This window comes from Epinephelus moara, chromosome 9, assembly GCF_006386435.1.
Source record: "Epinephelus moara isolate mb chromosome 9, YSFRI_EMoa_1.0, whole genome shotgun sequence".
NCBI classification, from domain to species: domain Eukaryota; kingdom Metazoa; phylum Chordata; class Actinopteri; order Perciformes; family Serranidae; genus Epinephelus; species Epinephelus moara.
In genome coordinates, this window is record NC_065514.1 from 15,592,706 (window position 1) to 15,613,177 (window position 20,472).

General features: G+C 41.2%; 1 protein-coding gene across 1 annotated transcript in view; it reads left to right on the top strand.

Annotated features, from left to right (window-relative positions):
- LOC126395520 (matrix metalloproteinase-17-like) overlaps nt 1–20,029 on the top strand; it is a 113,658-nt gene extending 93,629 nt beyond the window's left edge. Inside the window, exons 7-10 of the mRNA XM_050053060.1 lie at nt 667–749; nt 3,340–3,492; nt 4,115–4,372; nt 18,996–20,029. Coding sequence (XP_049909017.1) covers nt 667–749; nt 3,340–3,492; nt 4,115–4,372; nt 18,996–19,321 — 820 coding nt within the window. The 3' untranslated portion in view covers nt 19,322–20,029. The remainder of the gene's footprint in view (nt 1–666; nt 750–3,339; nt 3,493–4,114; nt 4,373–18,995) is intronic.
- Nucleotides 20,030–20,472: the final 443 nt, after the last annotated feature.

The following is a 20,472-nucleotide window of genomic DNA, read 5'->3' on the forward strand; positions in this document are numbered from 1 at the left end:
TTGTGGGATATTTAATCATCTTTTTCCCTCCGCTTTCGGACTTTCACTGCCGTCATTAATCATTTCCCTCTGACTCCATCAGGTCATGATGCGTGAAAAAGCTGGATTAGGCCTGACAAGGGCACCAACGCTGACCACTAGGCAGTGGTGTAGTGTTAATAGAGCTCTGAATAGAGACCTTTGTTGGTAATATAAGGCCTGGCAGGCTCCCACTCTCAGACCCGTGGTGCTAATGGCTTCATCATTGGCAGGCCGGCCACGTCAGTGCTTTAAATCACTTAAAAAACCCTGGGGATAAACACACCAAGGGACCTCGCTGTGTCAGCCTGATAGCATCTCCTCTATTGTTTAGCCTGGTTTCATTGATTCATGCTCCACCACAACTGGGTGAAAAGAAATGTGTGAATAAAAGTTTGATGCGTAAAATGATCTTGAAAAGGATCACAAAATATCTAATTTAAAGCAGTATTGATGATTTTTTGGCAAATAAACATCCCTTATATAGACATGGAGTAATCCATTTTAGATGATCGGTACCTCAGAGCACAGAAACATTATTGTCAGCGCCATTCAAAGATTTAAACTGTCCAGTTTAACATAAGAGCTTCTTTTTTCCACCTCTTTTCACAATGTTCTCTCCTCCTACTTCCCTCACATCTCTCTCAGGCCGGCACGAGATGCCCCAGACAGATGCACCAGTCACTTTGATGCAGTGGCCCAGATACGAGGGGAGGCCTTCTTTTTCAAAGGTACGGAGTCACAAAGGGAGAGAGACAGAAGCAAAGCTACAGAGCTGCATGGGAAAAATGAAAAGAAATTAGCTAAATGAGCGGAAATAGAAGCAAATTAAAAAAAAAAAAAAAAAGGAAAGAGGATGAGGATGAAAGAGTGGGGTTGGATGCGGACGCCCAGCTGAGCTGGTTGAGCCCTGCTGAGAGACTGCAGTCCAAAAATTACATCAGGCTTTCATGCTTGCCCTCTGGAGGAATGACCTCTAGCCTCCCACTGACAGCAAAAACAAGAAACAGACTTGCATACCTTCAGCAGCGCAAGTGTTGCTGCAAAGCATGCTGAACTTTAACTGACATTTTCTAAACCTTTATTAATCATTTACGGAAGATGACATTAAAAGTTTAGCGATGATTGTTGCAGCCATTTTGCCATTTCAATGTTTTCTTTCAAATGTGGGAATTGATTAAAATGTAGATTTAGCTCGCAGCTCCAGTCAGCCTGCAACATATGGGATAGAGTCAGCCTGCATACACATGTTTAACCAGGCCTAATGCTGGAGAGACATGACTCAGCCTGTTATATTTTGGTTGTTATGAGCACAGCATTATGAATTTTGAAAGAGTGTTAAACCTTCAGTTTTTAGTCGGCCTTGGAGTTGTTCTAAAATGTCACCACATGGGTAAACTCTGCTAAAAGTACAGATCACAATAGACACATTGCAGTTGAAAGGAAAAAGCCTTTTGAATGACACTGTTAAAAAATGAATTTGTAACTTTTTGTGATACACAAAAGACAGAAAGTTCAAACAACCCAACTTGTCAGCCTTGAAATTTGACTTTTACATTCACAGTGCAAACTGATCTGTTAATCTCTATTATATTCATTTACATTTGCATAAATATGTTTCAAGTTTTGTGAGTTTCTGTGCATCCTAAAGTCCCTACATGTGTTTGTAAAATGAAAATTAAAGCACAAAATCAAAGATGGCTGACTTCCTATTAGACAAAAATATTACAACATTTTCGTATACTCTTGAAGATGATAGAAATTGCTGTATATTCACATAAAGTTCACAGGTATCCATGTGTGCCCCAAGTTTTGGGGTTTTTCAAAAAGTGTGTTAAAAATACGCTCAAGATAAAATGAGTGCCACGCCCAAGCCCAATTATGTCAATTAAGTAATTAAGAGTTGGAATATGTGTGAAAAGTTTCATGAGGTTTTGTGCATCCTTAAAGGGATAGTGCACCCAAAAATGAAAATTAACTCATTGTCTACTCACCCATATGCCGAGGGAGGCTCAGGTGAAATTTTAGAGTCCTCACATCATTTGCGGAGATCCAAGGAGAGAGGAGGTAGCAACAAAACTCCACCTAATAGAGGCTTATGGCGCCCCAGATTCATTCCAAAAACACATAATTGAAACCACAAAATATCTCCATAATGCTCGTCCATAGTGATCCAAGTGTCCTGAATCCCGACATAAAAAGTTGTTTGGAAAAACGTCATTTGAACTCTGTTTTTAGCCTCATTGTAGCCTGTAGCTCTGACTGCCTCTCTGGGCACTGCGTTCACGTGTGTGGGTTTGCAAAAAAAACAGAGTTCAAATGACGTTTTTCCAAACAACTTTTTATGTCGGGGCTTCAGGACACTTGGATCACTACGGACGAGCAGTATGGAGATATTTTGTGGTTTTGTTTTGTGTTTTTGGATGTTTGAATCTGGGGCACCTTAAGCTTGCATTAGGTGGAGTTGTGTTGCTACCTCCTCTCCCCTTGGATCTCCGCAAGTGTTGTGAGGACTCTAAAACTTCACCTGAGCCTCCCTCGGCATATGGGTGAGTAGATAATGGCTGAATTTTCATTTTTGGGTGTTAGTAAACTGAAAATCAACAGAGAAAATCAAAGATGGCTGACTTCCTGTCAGGCGAAAAATTTCAGATGCTCTCAAAGATTATAACAATGATCCACTCAAATTTCATGAACATCAAAGGAACTTTATCCCATTCCTGGCATGTGTTTGGGGGCACTATGGTGCCAGCTGGCCATGCCCGGGTCCAATTACTGCAGAACTTTTAACAGTTTTGATGTGCATGCCAATTTCATGAGTTTTCAACCATCCTAAGCTCCTTCAAAAATGCAATTCCACGGCATCATAATAATAATGATCTCTGCAGAAACAATAGGTTCCTCGTACTTTAAGTGGCAGGGAGCGTTGGGCCCTGGCATTTTTGTGCTCAGGCCCTAATAACAGTTATGGTGAATGGTAATTGCACTTATATAGTGCCTTTCTAGTCATCCGACCACTCAAAGCGCTTTTTACATACGAGTCATATTCACCCATTCACATACATTCATACACTGGTGGCCCAGGCTACCGTACAAGGTGCCAGTTTTTTTAACTCACTCACACACCACTGGAACAGCCACCTGGAGCAATTTAGGATTCAGTTTCTTGCTCAAGGATACTGCGACATGCAGGCTAGTAAAGCCAGGGATCGAACCACTCATCTTCCAATTAGTTGATGACCCGCTCCACCTCTTGAGCTACAGCTGCCCAGTCATCAGCATAAATAGTGATGATCTTCCAAACTGCTCTGTTCCTCTTAGGAAAGTACTTCTGGAGACTAACACGAGAGAAGCACCTGGTGTCTCTGCGTCCTGCTCAGATCCATCGCTTCTGGAGGGGCCTCCCAACCAACCTTGATAGTGTGGATGCTGTGTATGAGAGACCTGGGGACCACAAGATAGTCTTTTTCAAAGGTACTGTACCAAAACAAATCTGCATTCCAATATGTTCACACATCTAGAAATGAGTCTTAAAATGTACATAAAGTTATTCTGGTTCAGTGGTGTCAGTGCGCATCTGCAATGATTTTCTTTTCTTCTTTCTTCTCTCTTTCTGTCACAAATAAAAAGTAAGAAAAAAAAATAAGATAAAGTTTAAGTTTTTTTTTTATTTTGAAACTTCTGATAACTCGCACACGCTTTAAAATGTGATTCATCCGCACTATAAAGAGGAGAGATGAAAAGAGGCAGTTCACACCTTTCTTACCGGAACTTTGAAGGAAATTGCGACTTTTTTTTCTCTGTGTGAGAGCGCCGTAGAGTTATAAATTTAATTTTAAAAAACATGGGTGCAGAAACAAGGTCATGTTTCACATTTGATATAAAATGTATAACAGCTTTCCTGGCGGAGAACGTTCTCTGTTGGCTGTGTAACAGAAAAAGGTGTGAATCTTTTTTTATTTCACGAGTGTCCTTTACATATCTTTCAAGTCTCTCATCTTTTCAAATGTATCATCTGAAGGCATACACTGTCTGCTGAGTGTGATGTAGAAAACTATAGATTGTAAGATGGATTTTCTGTGTCCACCCTCTTTAGGTCTAAAGTACTGGGTATTTAAAGACAATATTGTGGAGGAAGGCTACCCTCGTCCAATCAGTGACTTTGGCCTGCCCTTGGAAGGAGTGGATGCAGCCTTTGTTTGGCTGCACAACGACAAAACCTACTTCTTCAAGGACAACCACTACTGGCGCTACGATGACCACCTGAGGCGTATGGACCTGGGCTACCCTAAAGACAGCACGCTCTGGAAGGGGCTGCCGCCTCAGCTGGACGACGCCATGAGGTGGTCCGATGGTGAGTAGCCATGAAAGTACTTAACTCTTCCATCAGTTCGAAGGACTTTCGAAGATGATTTTCCGGCGGCCTGTTGAGAACACAGTTATTTTGTTTCCCAAGAACCTTCCTCTAGCTCCCCGTAGTGATTTCCAAGTACTCCCAGGCATGTTGTAGTCCCTGTAGTGTCCTGATTTGGCCCTCTCCTGATGAGTCATGCACAAGAGAAGGAGAGGCAGTTGTCGACTTTTACGTCCTTTGAGCTCTTCAACCTGTCACATAGAGTAAAGCCAGTCACTCTACAGAGAAATGTAATTTTGGCTCCTTGTCCCTGAGATCAATGATCTCAGTCTTTGTCACTGGCCAAAGTTTAAGACTAAAGGTGAGAGTTGGAGTGAAGCTAAAATAATGGAAGCTCTTCTTTGTGGCTGAAGGCCTCAGTCAGCCTGGTCTTACTCCCAGGGCATCAAAATACACTGCTTTGGCAGTGACATGACGCCAGGGGCAAACTTAACTGAATGAGATGCAATGGGCTTTCAACCAAATCCAGTGTAAACATATCTGTGACATTATTAGACATTCAGAGCAATGGCCGTAGTATAAAGAGCGAGAAAGTCTGCTAAGGGCAGATGGGAGGGGAGGTGGATGGGTACAACAAGCACAGGACTTTGACCCAGGAGACCAGTGTTAGTGTCCGGTGTGAAACTGAAAGTCAGCGTTGAGTAATATTGTCACATTAGTCATTACTCACATGAGTCGTTCGTCAGGTGGAAGTCACAGGAGTCTACTCATGAGCTTTTCCTAACCTTTACAAAGTAATTTTCAATCTAGGGCTGAGCAGTATAGCAGTAAATTTGGTCAAAAATATTGTGATATTTGATTTTCTCACTTATCATCCAGCCCAACGACGACCCCTTCTTAGTCATATGGGTCGACTCACATGACTTACCGCTGCATTCCTCTGCGTCAAGACAAAACAACACAAAAGGGTGCCCCAGGTGTCATTACAGTCACACTGGGTGCTCCTACCAAAGCATCAAAATATGATGAGTGTATCCTCCTGAGAACCTGTGTCCTCAAATCCTCCAATGAGGACACCACATTTTGGGTTTACTTGACCTTATACTTCATTCTACTTAACTCAGACCTGTTGTCCTCATTCGTGGACACTTTTTGTGCCATCTAGTGGTAGTAAGTCCACAATACACTAATCCATGTACAAACAAGATGGCAGCCATCTCTGCCAAGTCAGTCTGCAGCCGATCCTGACACAAAAGTGGACAAGGTCCAAAACTTGATCACATTTTATGGTTGAAACTTGTTTATTTGTGATAAATAAGTTTGATATGGCAACAAATTTGACATATTGTAGCAACAATAACAAGATAAGATGCTGTTAATGAGGAAGTACTCATTTGAAGACATTGGGACTTTACTATTGTCTCGTTTGAAGGCACTGGGACTTAATTATCGTTGACAATGTTTAGTTTTTTATACTTATTGGGTCCTACTGATCCCAAATAGGGAGGAGAAATTAAAAATGCATACCAAACAAAAGTTTGGGTCTCATGAGGATAGGAATGAAATCACGCTTCATCGGTATACTTCAAATGAGATGCTTGTCAGATGGTTTGACAGTGTCTGAAATCCCCATTGCAATGATGAAAATGAGGCGAAGGCTTTGGTCTACAGCCTAGTCTGTTAGAATACGTTCATTTTAGCAGCCAAGTTCCAGAAAGTGTGGTCAGTATCTTAGCCTTTCTTATCTTTACTTTTGAAGTATAAATCTAAGGTGCTCACTCCTGCAATTAAAGTGAAGTAAGTAAGCTAAAAGTAGATTTATATAATACCATTCTTGATCAGGTGTCACAAGGTTTGTAACAAGGAAAATCCAGATACATGAATAACAATGATACTGTATCATAGCATACCACAAAAGCAGCATGTCGGCTTCTCTAAAGAACTTCAAATAAATACGTGTGTGATAATGATGTGCCGCTACTTTTTCAAAATTCCACAAAGCAAATGATCAAAACCATGTCCCCAAAAGTAATCTATCTCCCAGGGTGAAAGGTGCCAGGGACATATCTGACCGATTCTATCTTTATTAAAAATTGATTATAAAGACACACTGATTGATAACATTTAACATATAAATGATGAATCACCACTGTCTGTTTCTTCCAGCACTAAGTGATTACATTTCTCAGAGAAAAATAGAGTTGTAACACTCTGCTAAAGCATCAGACCACTGGTAGCTCTGGTAGCTGCTGGTGCCAAAGGCAACATTGTGCATTATCCTTCTCAAGGGAAATCCTCAAAGAGGAATGAATTACAAGAGAAATATGAGACAAGGATGGAACAATTATGCAAGTTTGCAAACATACAGCTTCAAGTCTTGGATGAAGTTTTACAATGAGATTACAGTTCTGGGCCAACTTACCAGCAGGAGCAAAACACTCAGATGGTTGGAAACACTTGAGTATGTGTCTTTTTAGCGATGCTACAGCAGCATGACTTTATGGGTTAACATTTGCAGTGCCCTGAGGATGAATCCTATTTACTTTGGTGATCTCTTAACTCTTTCTCTGACACCTCCATAAGGTTGACATTTGTGGTTTTGAGTCAAATGTCTTAATAACTAACAGATGGACTGCCATGAAGTTTGAAACACACATCCATGTCCCCTCATATCCCACTCTGAATCAGTCAGAATAATTTTGGTGATTACCTTTTCATCACCAGGTGGAAGTTTCCATTTGTGTAATACTTCAGTTTAGGACTACTTGCAAGAAGTAGGGCTGACCTGAATGCTTCGAAGCTTCAATCACTGCCATAGCAATCAACCTCCAAATCAGCACTTGAATGCCTTGATTCATGTTTTGTTTTTTTTTCACCACTAAAATGGCAGATGGAATTGAAAGGCGGTGGCAAGTGTCAGACATGAATGAGGTCAGTGTTCTCAGCGCAGTCATCAACGCACTCTTCAAGCAGTAAATTGGCAGTCTGAAAAGAGAAAGGAACAGGTGAGATGAATTGTGAACGTTACCAGTGGCTGCCAACTGTAGTGAAGCACTTGATTTGTATCTAGTGATGAGGCCCTACACAGTTATATTCCAAGTTATTTATGACTTACAGAAACTTTGCTTGCAATAGTCCACCATCTCTAAGTCCTACTACAGTTGGCTTTATAGTTGATTACATATATGAATATGTCGGTGTCATCCAGGTCGTGGTAATCATAAGTGCTATATTGCAGGCAACTCAAGCAAGTCCAGTTGCCTGCAATATACTCCTAATTATTTGAATGCTTGATTACTGTCACCCCCCCACTCCGCACCCCAGGTCTCATGGTGCCCAGTTGAATATTCGCAGGTAATTATCACTGAAGCTTCAAAGCCCCAAAATGGTATTTGGGGCAGCCCTACTTATAAGTTTATTGCCTATTAGCAAATGTTAGCACGCTAATATGCTAAACTAAGATAGTAATAGACATTCTAAACATTACACCTGATAAATATTAGCATAAAAGCATTATGATTGTGAGCATGTTAGCATGCTGACCCCACAGAGTCATTATGTCATGGTGCCATTGTCATTAATTGCATATCCATCTTTGAGTGGAATACAGGGTTCTCATTTGAATAAAGAATCATATGCTTGATCACGATAACCCCCCACCCTGCACCCCAGGTCTCGTCATGGCCAGACAAAGCTTCGAAGCCTCTAAAATATGGTATTCAGGACAGCCCTACTAATAATTTTATCGCTAATTAGCAAATGCTAGCATGCTAACATGCTAAACTAAGATGGTGATAATCATTCTAAACATTATACCTGATAAGTATTAGCATGCTAGCGTTATGATTGTGAGCATGTTAGCATGCTGACCCCGCAAAGCCATTATGTCATTGCAAGAGGTGCCACTGTTACATTATATTGATGTTTTAGTGGGATACAGGTTTCTCATTTGAATAAAGTATCATCTTATTACATCCTAGAAGTGATTTGAAATTAAATTTAATGTATTTATTAAATTAAATCAGCCTCTATCCCTCATGGACAGGATATTTAATATAGAAATATCTATTTCAATGTAAGGTTTGTTATCATTCAGTGCATTCTGTCATGACATTTATTCTATGTTTATTTGAGTTTATTTTATTTTTGGCAGTCTCCCTGTTTGTATCCATGCTCAGCATTTTGTTGGCATAGCTGCAGTATGCAGATTAGAGGGCATTTGCATTTGATTGCTTTTTTTTCATGTGTCAAAATATTTTTTTAACCTTTCATCTGTCATTTTGACGTAACACACAGTCCTTTTTTTGCCAACCCTCTGCTTCACATCCACACAGTCGAACACATTCAAACCTTGGAGCTCGCCCAGTGTAATCAGTGGGAGCAGCTCCACTGTAGCAGCTGAGTGTCAAGGTCACAACGCCCGCCTCCATCAAAGCATCACAGTCATCTGATCGCATGTGCATGTTAATGAGAGGTGTAAAATGGGCTAACACTGTTTGAGAAACTTTTGCAGTGTTTTTCCTGTTGTACTGTGCTGTTGTGTGTGTGCGTATTAAGCTCTGAATAATGCCAGGGCATTTTTAGATTTTAAAAATACCCCCCAAACCAGCCACTGAGTCCTGAAATTTGAGGCCACTCTCAGTGGGAGCCTGGATGTCCCTAATCCCCCTCTGCAGCTTGTGAATACAAGGAAGCTCTTTCCCTGTCAGGTGTTTAGTGGTCTGTGGTCTGTATTCTGTCCTGCTCAAAGCTCTTTGAAGTGTGTACGCACATGTGTGTATCCGTGCATGTGCGAGCAGAGGCCAGTCGCACAGCCCTGACTTCGCTTCACCCGCAGCCATTATCACCACAGAGCCGGGAAGGGTAAACTTGGAAACCTATGCGCACAAACGCACATAGGCAGACCATGGGGCATGGGAACTGGAGCCACATCAAAGCCTGTTCTCTGTTTGTTTCACCAGCTCAGGATGAACAGAGAGAGAAAAGAGATAGAGACAGACGGGAGGGGAGAAAAGAGTTCTATGACAGCAAGAAGGAGAGAGGAGATACAGTGACACCTCGTTATGAAAATAGAACAGAAAGACGGGGAGGGATATGTGAAAAGGGGAATCCAGACGAGGAGATATGGGGACACCTGAGGATGAAGAAAGATAATAAGGACAAGAGAAGAAAAAGAAGAGATGTTAGGAAGATAGATGGCTTGACTCAGAGGACAGATAGAGAAATCATAGAGAGACAGAGAAAGGCAGTAAAACCATAGAGAATGGTTGCTCTGGAGGAAAAGAAAGGGGCGTAAAGGGCATTAATGTAGCTGTAATGATGATAATAATCATAGCTGCTGGCATCGATATGGCACCCAGGAATAGTTTTGCATTTTAGTGATGGCAAGAAAAACGTAAAGGGAGTGGAAAATGAAATTTATCAGGCATGAATATTATCTTTAACCTGTAGAGGAAGTTCACATAAACCAGTCAGCATTCGAAAGTGGTGTCACGTTAGTAGAGTTAGAGGAAATGATGCTGTAGTGATTTTAAAATCTTGGGCATCTTTGTGGTGACAACCTCCAGAAAATACTAACACAAAGAAAGCTAAACGTTGATTTATTTATTGTTGTATGTGATGTGGGAGACGACCATTGAGAAGACATATAACTTGGCAGCTTCAGTTGAAAGGAAGTCCCTGATAAACATGAAGTTTGGTTAACTAAACTTTACTGTATTTCTTACTTTTTTAATAGGGGTTTTGAAACTAAGGTTTGAGTCGATGTCCAGTCCTAGATATTTATATTCTGTGACAACCTGTAACCTCTCCCCAGAGATGAAAACATCTGGTTTCACACTTTTGTTGTTTTTTGAGAAAAACATACAAACAGTTTTTACACGTTAAGTGGCGGACAGGATCGGTTAAGCCAAGATGCGACAACATAGCATCTGTTACCTTGGCTGCAACCTCCTCTGACATCTTCCCATGTCCAAAGATAACTATGTCATCAGTGTACATTAAGGTGTCACATTTATCACACACAGACGGAAGATCAATAATACATAGTGTTTGCTGAACAGGATTGGACCCAGTACAAACCCCTGTGGAACACCAGTTGATAATTGCAGAAGGTCTGAGGTATGATTATCAATTTTGACCAGTTGAGAGTGAGTTGAAAGTTAGGATTTGATAAGGCTGAGGAAATCTATGGAGAGGTGGAAGGATTGAGTGATTAACAGTGTCAAATGACAGCTCCCACTACTCTTCTTTTGTCCACTAATGCCTTGACTTTTTCTAGGAAGTAACATCTAGCTGTTTCTGTGGAGTGATTAGTCCTGAATCTGAACTGCATTGGGTGCAGTGAGTAGGAGCTATTGTTGAGGTAGTTAGTGACTTGCTTGGCAACCAGTTTTTCATATACCAAGTTGCACCGCAGAGATTTCTGACAAAGCTGCAAGCAAGCCAGCACAGTCACACTTAGGACATGTAGGAAAGACAAATAGCATGGTTTCCAGATCAAATCATTCTCTCCTTTCATAACCAGTAAATATATGCATAAATTATATGTCAGGTACATGAAACCAAGCTCCTGGATATTATTCTGGACATTAATTATCATGGACAAATAACATAAACAAAATAACTACTAAAATGGGACGTGGTATTTCAGCTATTAAAAGATGTTCGATTTTTTTTTTTTAACAATAAACTCAACCAAGCAGGTAATTAAAGCATTAATGCTCTCTCATCTGGATTATTGCCCAGCTGTTTGGTCAAGTGTGACAATGGATAAAATAAAGAAATTACAAATGGGACAGAACAGAGCAGCACATCTTGCACTCTGTTGTGGATATAGATCAAATGTGGTTGCAATGTATGATAATCTGGCTTGGTTACATGTCAAGAATAGACTACGGTACACATTGCTAGTACTCATCAGAAATATCTCTGTTACAGAAGTTCTGTTTGTTTTATTTAAAAACAAATGTATTTTAGTCCAGATAGACATCACTACCCTACAAGACGTGCTACAACAGGGAACTTTATATTACCAACAGTAAGAACAAACCCAACCAAAGGTACAGTAATGTACAGAGGTATGCATGAATGGAATTCACTCCCTCGATAAATGACACAGGAAAACAATAAAGCTGCATTTAAATTCTATTGAAGCAGCACCTTTTGACAAAGACTTATCCATATCCATAAAACAGACAAGAGTATAGCTGTCAAAGTTGTTAATTAATATCAAGGTAAGTTTGACTGTGTCATGTGTCTCAGGATGTGAAGGGTCTGTCTTTGTTTGTGGTGCAGGGACATTTAATCAGTGATGGTTTTTTGTTAGTAATCATATTTTTATGTTTTCCAAATGAGACTACAAGAAAAGGCGACCTATGTAATATGATTCATACACTGTAATGACTTTCATGCATGGTAAAAATATTGTTTTTCCTGGTAACTATTCCTTTTAATGGACATGTAATGTGTGTATGGAAACAAACAAATGTGAATGTACAGCATTATGTAAATACTTGGTCTAATATTACAGTAAAGGAGCATCATCAGAGCAAAATTTAGCCTCGAAATGGCGGCTACTTACCAAATGAAATCATGAAAAAGCATCTTAATAATTGTATTACCAGGAGCTGTCTTGTTTGTCTGTGTCAGTGTTTTAGTCTGGTCCTCTTATTTTGTTAAGTGTTATATGTGAGGTTGTTTTTGTGCACTGTCACAAATGTTAAGTAAAGTAGTAGCTAATGGGGGTCCTAATAAATTAAACTCAACTGAACATGCTACTGGCAACCAACATCATCACAAAAGCATCGCTGTGGTAATTTAAAGCCCTCTTTAATATGAAACATGAATAAATATACACTTTTACCAACAAAAACAAACTTATTGAAGTGTATCAACAGAGCTTAATATAGATGTTCCTACCACAGGGACTGTATACAGAATACAGCATACACCTCTGAAGTCGACAGGGGCCCAGCACACAGCAACCATGTTACACACATCAGACCTCTCCCAGTGGGAAACTAATAATAATACATTACAAACAATATAACAAAATGGTGAAAAAAGAATATTAACATGAGAAAGGACTAGTATTAAATTAAGTTCATAGTGATAATGACACGTAACGGAATAAAGCAAATTTAAGGAATCATTAACTCTGCTACAGAGGGTTTGCCACAGAGCTCAGATGTCGTCCAATAACATTTAAAAACACACCAGTGAGCCACATTATTACACTAGTCGACAGGGTTCTTCATCACCATGAACATGCAGTAGGCACTAGTTTATTTTGACTCAATCCCCAAAACACTGTCTTGCTACTGCAAATACTGAGTAGTGTGTATTAATCCACAGCTGAAAATAGTTCCCAATAAACACACTATTTACTCGCTGCTGGGTAATGTTTGCTAAAGACTACAGTGCCCAGCTGTTTTAGGAAATTACTGATCTTTTGTTCAAACTGACACTATATATTCGTGGCCCAATTGACATCTTCAGTATGAATGAATGAAGTTTGGGGCAGTGATCTTCTCATGTGATTTGTTGACAGGAAACATTTACAGTCACAACAGTGTCAATCTTTATTTCTCGTGTTTCAGTAATGAAATAATAGAGGAGTCCCTCCAGACCAGATATTGCCATAAAGTAAATCCAATTACCCCTTCATAGTTCTAGAAAGTATTGCACAATAAAGACTCTTTGGGTGCCCACTAGGTCACCCTGTAGAGCAGACGCCCCATGTACAAGGGCTGTGTCCTTGCCGCAGCGGCTGTAGGCTCGATTCCAACCCACATCCCCTTGCGACATGTTGTTCCCCTTCTCTTTCTCCCCCCTGCACACCATACTTGTCCTATAGAATAAAGGCAATAAAGCCCCAAAAAATATCTGAAAGAAAGTAAGGAAACTCTCGTCAGACAATGATGCAAATTACTTTGAGGTCCTCTGTTGCGAGTTGTTGCTATATGTCAACAATTACTTTATCTCAGTTTTACCAAAAGTTACTTTTACTGTTTTATTCGTGAAAGGGGGGTCTTCTTATTTAATATGACAATGCCCATTGGTCCGACAGCCCGTTGGTCCGATAGCCCATTGTTCCGACCATATTAAACCCATTGTTCCGAAATCATCATGATGCCCTGTGGTTAAGGTCTTGTTAGGTTTAGGCACAAAACCACTTGGTTAGGGTTAGGAAAAGATCATGGTGTGGGTTAAAATGAAAAAGAAAGTGGCAAACACATAAGCTGTGAACCTGCTTCTCAAGCCTTTCCCAGCTGACCCAGAGCCGGTTGCGGCGCACCATCAAGGTAGAAATACGCCCGCCGGGAGCTGTTCAGCACCGCGGAGAGCTCCCCACACAACCCGGACCCCAGAGTTAATAACAGGAGGTTATGGTGTTTCACTCTCTCCTCTCTATGGCACTTGTATCTCGACCAGTAGCCTACTTTTGTTGCGTTTGCTGATCCTCTATGATACACAAATACAGTATATCCTAGTATAATCACATATCGGAACAACGGGACGTCGGACCAATGACATGGACCCCAATTAACCTATCCCCAACCTGCATGTCGTTGGGCTGTGGGAGGAAGCCGGAGTACCTGGAGAAAACCCACGCTGACACAAGGAGAACATGCAAACTCCGCACAGAAGGGCTCCCACACCCCAGATCAAACCAGGAACCGAATAGAAAAGAATATTTATTTACTTGTGCACATAAGTGAAAAGTGAAAAATGGGAAAAGTCTTTGGCAATTAGACCCCATTGAGATGGTATATATCTAAGGAGGGTGATGAATCCATAGTCGAATATGGAACCCCCCAGGGTCCAGACACTGGTGGTGGTAGAGGTGGTTAAGATGAGATGAGAAGAGGATGTGGAGAAGATGGAGATGTGCTGATGATCTGGATGAGTGGAGGAATGAGCCTTTGTTGAGCTCGTCCTGGACTCTGGATACGATGGCTGGAGGTGAACGGGGTGGAGGAGGGCGCGACACTTCTGCCTAAAATGACATCTGACGGCAGCAGAAGAGAGAGTAGACTTACATTTTTGCAGTAGCATCCTGATTGACTGATAAAGATTGTAGCAGAGTTTGATTGAATAACTAGAAGAGTGAACACCCATAGTCAGCTGATTAGAGGAGGCAGTGGGAGTGGGAGGGAGAGAACTGTGAATGGATGATCACAAAGAAAGTCTTCCTGATTGAACTTTTGCCTTTCCATGGTGACTACATGCGAACATGGAAGCGATCTGCCTGTAATCAGCCTGTTGGACTGTAATCCCCAGAGCTGATGATGCAGAGGGAACTCCAGGTCAGTTGTCCTGGCCCTGGGTCAAGAGAGGCCCCAAAAGAGGTTATTAACCATTAGTGGGTGAGATATTACATTTTCTCACTACTTTGGACAGTTCTAGGACTTTAAGCCTCCGAGGAAAAGAAAGAAGAATTTTGTCGTTCAGCCCTATGGGCTTGGACTCCCAATAATAGTGATAGATGGATAAGGAGAGTGACTTTGTGACTGTGTCTGTCTTTGTGAGGGTGAAACTCAGCTCCAGACATCCAGAATGAGGACATTTTGGGAAAGTGAGGCTAATATATATAATATATCCTCATTGCAAAAGGCCTCGGAGAGCTATTTTGGGACTTGTTTTTATGGTTAAGGTAGGACTGAGAGAAATGAGTCCTCGGAAGTTTGGAGGCACAATGTGTGTGTCTGTGCAGTATAGAGCATACCTTATTTTTATTCCAACAGGCTGCAGCCCAGCTTGAATATATACTCACGATTATGCACAGGAAATGGACTCGGCGCTCTGTGAGCCTTCACCCACTTGAAGGGGTGAAGGCTCTTTATGGGAAACTGCCGACAGTACCACTCCTTGTATATTATAGGTATTTTATTTATTGCTCATGATGAACAACAAAAATCGCCTCATCTCATCACAGGAAATAAGAGTTTCTTGTCCTTGGTTTGAGGAAATGTAAGACAGAACAACCTAGAAGTAAAAACCTTTACACCTTATTGAGGAGTGATTTCGTCTGTGATTTGGCATTTACTACCTAGGAAATGTCAAGCAGAGACGTCTCATTCTTCCATGTAGCCATGCAAGCAATAAATTGCTGAATTATTCATTTAATTTAGAAAGTGATGCTCGAACATATTGTTCACCAATTCTTTCGTAAATATTCCACCTGGGGTGCGGGAAACATTCAGAATTAAACTGAATGCTTTCATCATTCTCCGTCCTTCTCTTCTAGTTCCTCTCATCTCATTGCCTTACTTCCTCCAACACTTGGCTGAACGCGAGGTTCGCACCTGTGTGACAGAATAATATTCAGTTATTTGCTCTAGTTTTTGTGTGACAAGCATTTAAAGACACACAAAAAAATATTTACTCCACAGTTAATGGCGAGCTGCAAGGCCATTCACAAGAGAACATTCTTCACTTCGCTGGAGCTACTTCACTTGTTTATCTCTCGCCTTTTATTCATTTCAATCACCAGTTTAGAAAATGAATGAGCCACAATACTATCACCTATACTCCCTTTTTGTGTGTCTCAGTCACCAGTTAATGAAGACACTGAATGGGCATGAATAGCATGTATTGTGGCTGGTGAGGTGAATAGCCTTGTACAGGAGGAGGTGCTGGCCTTCCAGTTAACAAATTCTGTTTCTGAGAGTTTAAGGATAATGATTTTGAGCCGGTGATACATATTCAACATTTTTTCCCTCTCCCTTTTTTTCTGAACACATGTCCAATCAATGCATAACTTGATTTTCATATTGAAATCAGATATTATATTTGACATGCAACAAAAAGAGCGTTTCGCAAAATATTGCCACCTATTTGATGAAGCTATTTTTCATAATGGCGCACGGCACATTGTCAGAGGCTTTGTTCCTACAAAGTGGTATTTTCATTAAAAGCACTCAGCATTTAGTTTTTTCCTTTGTTCTGCCAGTGCCCATTTGGTATTTTGGAAACTCTAATTAACTTAAGTACCCTGAAGAGAAAGGACCGGCGCTGCAGGGGGGTGTGTCAGTAACGATCAACTGGCGTATTGCAATTATGGTGTCAAGAATGCCCACAAGCGGTTGCTGTGTGTTCTGTGCTGGCACAAAGACCCCATAAAATGACATGCACATTTAAAGTATAATTTTAATGCAACATAAGCAATAAGGCGGAATCAGTCCTGATTCTTCTGATAACCAATTTCTTTATACAGCAAAACAAAATCTGCCTTCTCTCCAAAGACTCTAATTTAAGGGGTGTTTATGCACGCTCCTGCTGGTGCTCAATTATCCAGTCCTCTCCAACGTGGGTGCTCAATCTTGCAGCTATCACCTGCAAAGTTATTGCTCACAGCATCCAAGTATATACAGGATACATCTGCCACTTTAAATTTGGTTCGGTCTCTAGTTCAATCATCACCATCCCACAAAACTTCCAACAGCAAACACAGAACAAAAGCTTGTGACAACACACGGTGAGTGGTAACGCTGACATGTGCCAGCTTAGCTATTATTTTCATACGGCGAGAACGGAGCCCACTGTCTGCACAGCAAGCACACCAACTGCTTATCAGGTTGGTGATTTTAGTTTTACTGCTTTAGACTAGTCTTGTGTCAGTACACAGTGAGATCTATTTTTATGTGAGAGCACTGTGCAGAGTTTTTAGTAAGGAGAGTGTCAGTGGAGGTTACACAGAAATAAAGGAAAGAATCAAAACTAAATTTAAGGGATCGTTTTAATCTTTTGAAGTGGAGTTGTATGAAGTACTTAACATAGACAGCACAATCAGCAGCTCCTGTGTTCAGCAATGTTAAATAACTCTTTCTCTCAATGGAGTCTGGCTTTAAAGAGAGAGTGAAGTCTCAGAGCTGCTGTGAAACTGCGCCTACTTAGGGCAACAAAAAATTTACCTTGGGTGCATCGGTACAATGGACAACCAAGAAAGGACAGCAGAGGAGATATCCACATATCAATGCAACTGGGCTGGACAGACACAAAAAAGGTTCACAGGCTGAGATCAGTGCAGAAATAATGTCAATTTATTTAGAACATCCATGCACAAAAAGAAGGCTGCTCAAAGTGCAGATAATAAAAACAGGATGATAGTGGCAGCAAACGTTTCAGCTCTTGACTTTCATCAGTGCTACTGAAATGTGCTTCACAGATAGCTGATATAGGGTGCTTTCAGACCTGGAGTTGTCTTGCTTTGGTCTGAATCAGGGACTAATTTTGTTACAAAGTTGCATAATTGTCTAGAGTCGGTTCGTGTTCTCACGGCAGCATTTACAAGCGGACCAGATCAAATGCCTTGTGTGAGAAAGCTGCTCTTGATTGGTCAGAATTTCCATGTGGGAAAAATCCAGGAAGTAAAGCAAACGTTGAAGAAGAGTACACTTGCAAGATAAATGTGACACTTTCTAATGTCACAATGGAGGGACAACTACGCAGGTTGATTTTAGCGCTGCTCATCGTGGACTATATTGCTGTCATTGTTCATTTTAGTCAAACCATACAGTTTGAAAACGAGGCGCGGCTCCAACTAGAAAACAATGTTTTGATGCATTGGATGTGCTGAATGTGCATATTAAGGCAGTACAGGAGGAGGTGCACATTAATAATCCTCCAGGACTGTAACATGCTCATGTTTAACCCAAACAATGTGTCATGTGACTGCAGTTGGTTCAGATCGAGGGCAGAACACGTTCTCACCACAAACAAACTGCACCAGAGTTAATTTGTAACCGGACCGAAACCACCTCTTCAAGAAGGTCTTGGTCCGGTTGTTTTGGTGGGACCCCGAGTGCCATTACTGTGTTCAAACCTGCCCAAACAAACCGCACTTAGGGGGCAAACGAACTTGAGTTTGACTGAACCAAACCAAACAGGGCAGGTGTGAAAGCACCCTTAGACACAGACAGATTACCACCAGGTGTGATGAATCAGTCAGCTGGTACCATTAATTAGAAGAGAGTGATGAAACGGCCTCAGTTTCCCGTTGCAAAATGCTACCTATCATCAAGGTGACACTTGGATAAGAACCTCGAACAACCCACTTCAAAAGATCCGAACTATCCCTTTAACATACTGTTTTCTACCGAGTAAGAATGGGCATTGTTTTTAATGGTGATGTTGGTATGATGGCACATTCAGATAGTTTTTGAATTGAAAAAACATTATTAAAAATCATCCATGCTCGCTTGTTAACTGGTTTGGACTCTCATCTCCAAAACTCACTTGTAGGTAAGCCCACCAGCAGGACTGAGCTGCTGTCGTATTGAATGAAATGATATGATTCTTCGTGAATAGAAGGCCGTACACATCCACTGATGTATCTTTTGTAATCCCACCCTGTTTCAAATTATTCCCATGCCATCTTGAACAGGTGTACCGTGGGGTATGTTAATAACAGTGTTAAAGTACTGAGCATAAACACTTTGCACCCTGGATCACTGATTCATGAAATTAAGGCCCATGATGTTTATGTGTTCTGTGCTTGTTGTGTATTCCACATCAGAGCAAAGACAATGCTGTATCTTGTGTGGATACTAAAGCACGTAGTGTTGTATTTTATTCTGCTCTGATACAAACCCTCTGCTCCCTCTTTCTCTCTCTGAAGGCTCGTCCTATTTCTTCAAGGGGAAGGAGTACTGGCGAGTGCCTGGCAGTGACATGGAGGTGGAGGCAGGATACCCCCGCCTCATCGCTAAAGACTGGCTCCTGTGCACCGAGATGCAGTCGGACTCTCCGGACACGGAGCCCAAAAGCACTGAGACGAGAGTCAACGTGCACCATCACCCAGACCACGCAGAGAACGGCTACGAGGTGTGCTCCTGCACCTCTGACACCGCCTCGCCTTTAGGTGTCCGCCTTTCCCCATCTCCCCTGTGGCTGCTGCCACCCCTCTGGACGCTCTCGCTCACCTTCCGCTCTGAACTGCTATGATGCCAAAGCATGGGACAAAGTTCCTGAGCTGATTGGTGGAGGGCCAGTGGACACTCAGTTGAAGCAAAAAACTGGAATTTTCTTATTATTATTATATCATTTGGTATCCTTTTTGCGCTAATTTTGCTGTTATTTATTTTACATGTCATTGGGTGGGCACTGCCAGCTGAAGTAGTCGTCCTTATAGGCATCAACCCACACATGCTTTACAAAGTTTTTTTTTTTACTCAACAGTCAAATTGCCTCATTGCTACAAGAAAAAGGTTAAAGGTTATAGAAGTGTATTCCATAGCAGTGATTATTTGTCTTCATGTGCAGCAGGTTTTCAGCTGCAGTGCCTCTCACACACACAAGTTGAGGGCATCCAGGGATGTAGGCAGGCGCAAAGGTGAACAGCGTGCCAACACACACATTGTTGCCTGTTTTATAAGATTACAGCAGATGCTTTATTACAGGGTCAGCTCACCAACATTAGCTCAAAATTACCAAAAAAACACATATTTTCACACTTACCTCACGTGGTATGTAGTAATGTATATGGTTTAATATGTTGGTAATAGTTTCTGTGTCCACCCTGATACAGTGGAGGTAAAGGGATTTTTTTTGCTGTTCAAGACAGTGAAAAATTACACTTGTATGTCAGTCTTTCTCTGGATAATCCACAGAACTAATCAGGATTATTTACTCCCAGGCTGCCCCAGACTAAGAATTTTCCTAGTTGACCAATAGTCGTCATTAAGGGCCATTAGTCGACAAGTCACTCGCAGGTTTACGATATTAATTTAATTATTAAATGATATATTTTGGGCGGGGCAACACAATGGTTTGAGTTGAAGGTGTGAGAAAGAATAGTATCAGTAACATTGTTAACACTGTGCTACATTACAGAGAAATACAAAACCGTACTAATGAACCTTCATTAATATAGGCCTATATTTTATCTACAAGTGCACGTCACACACTGAGCGAGCCGCCTGTTAATGACGCTGTGGGCTAATGGGCATGTAGCTACTTCCATGTTTCAGATGATACGTCATGTTTGTAGTCGACCAATGAAGATGAGTTTACATATCACCTTGGGTTCGTCCTTCACCTTCTCAAAATGATCCCACACTTTGGATTTCCTGCCCGACATGTTATTAACTAGCCTG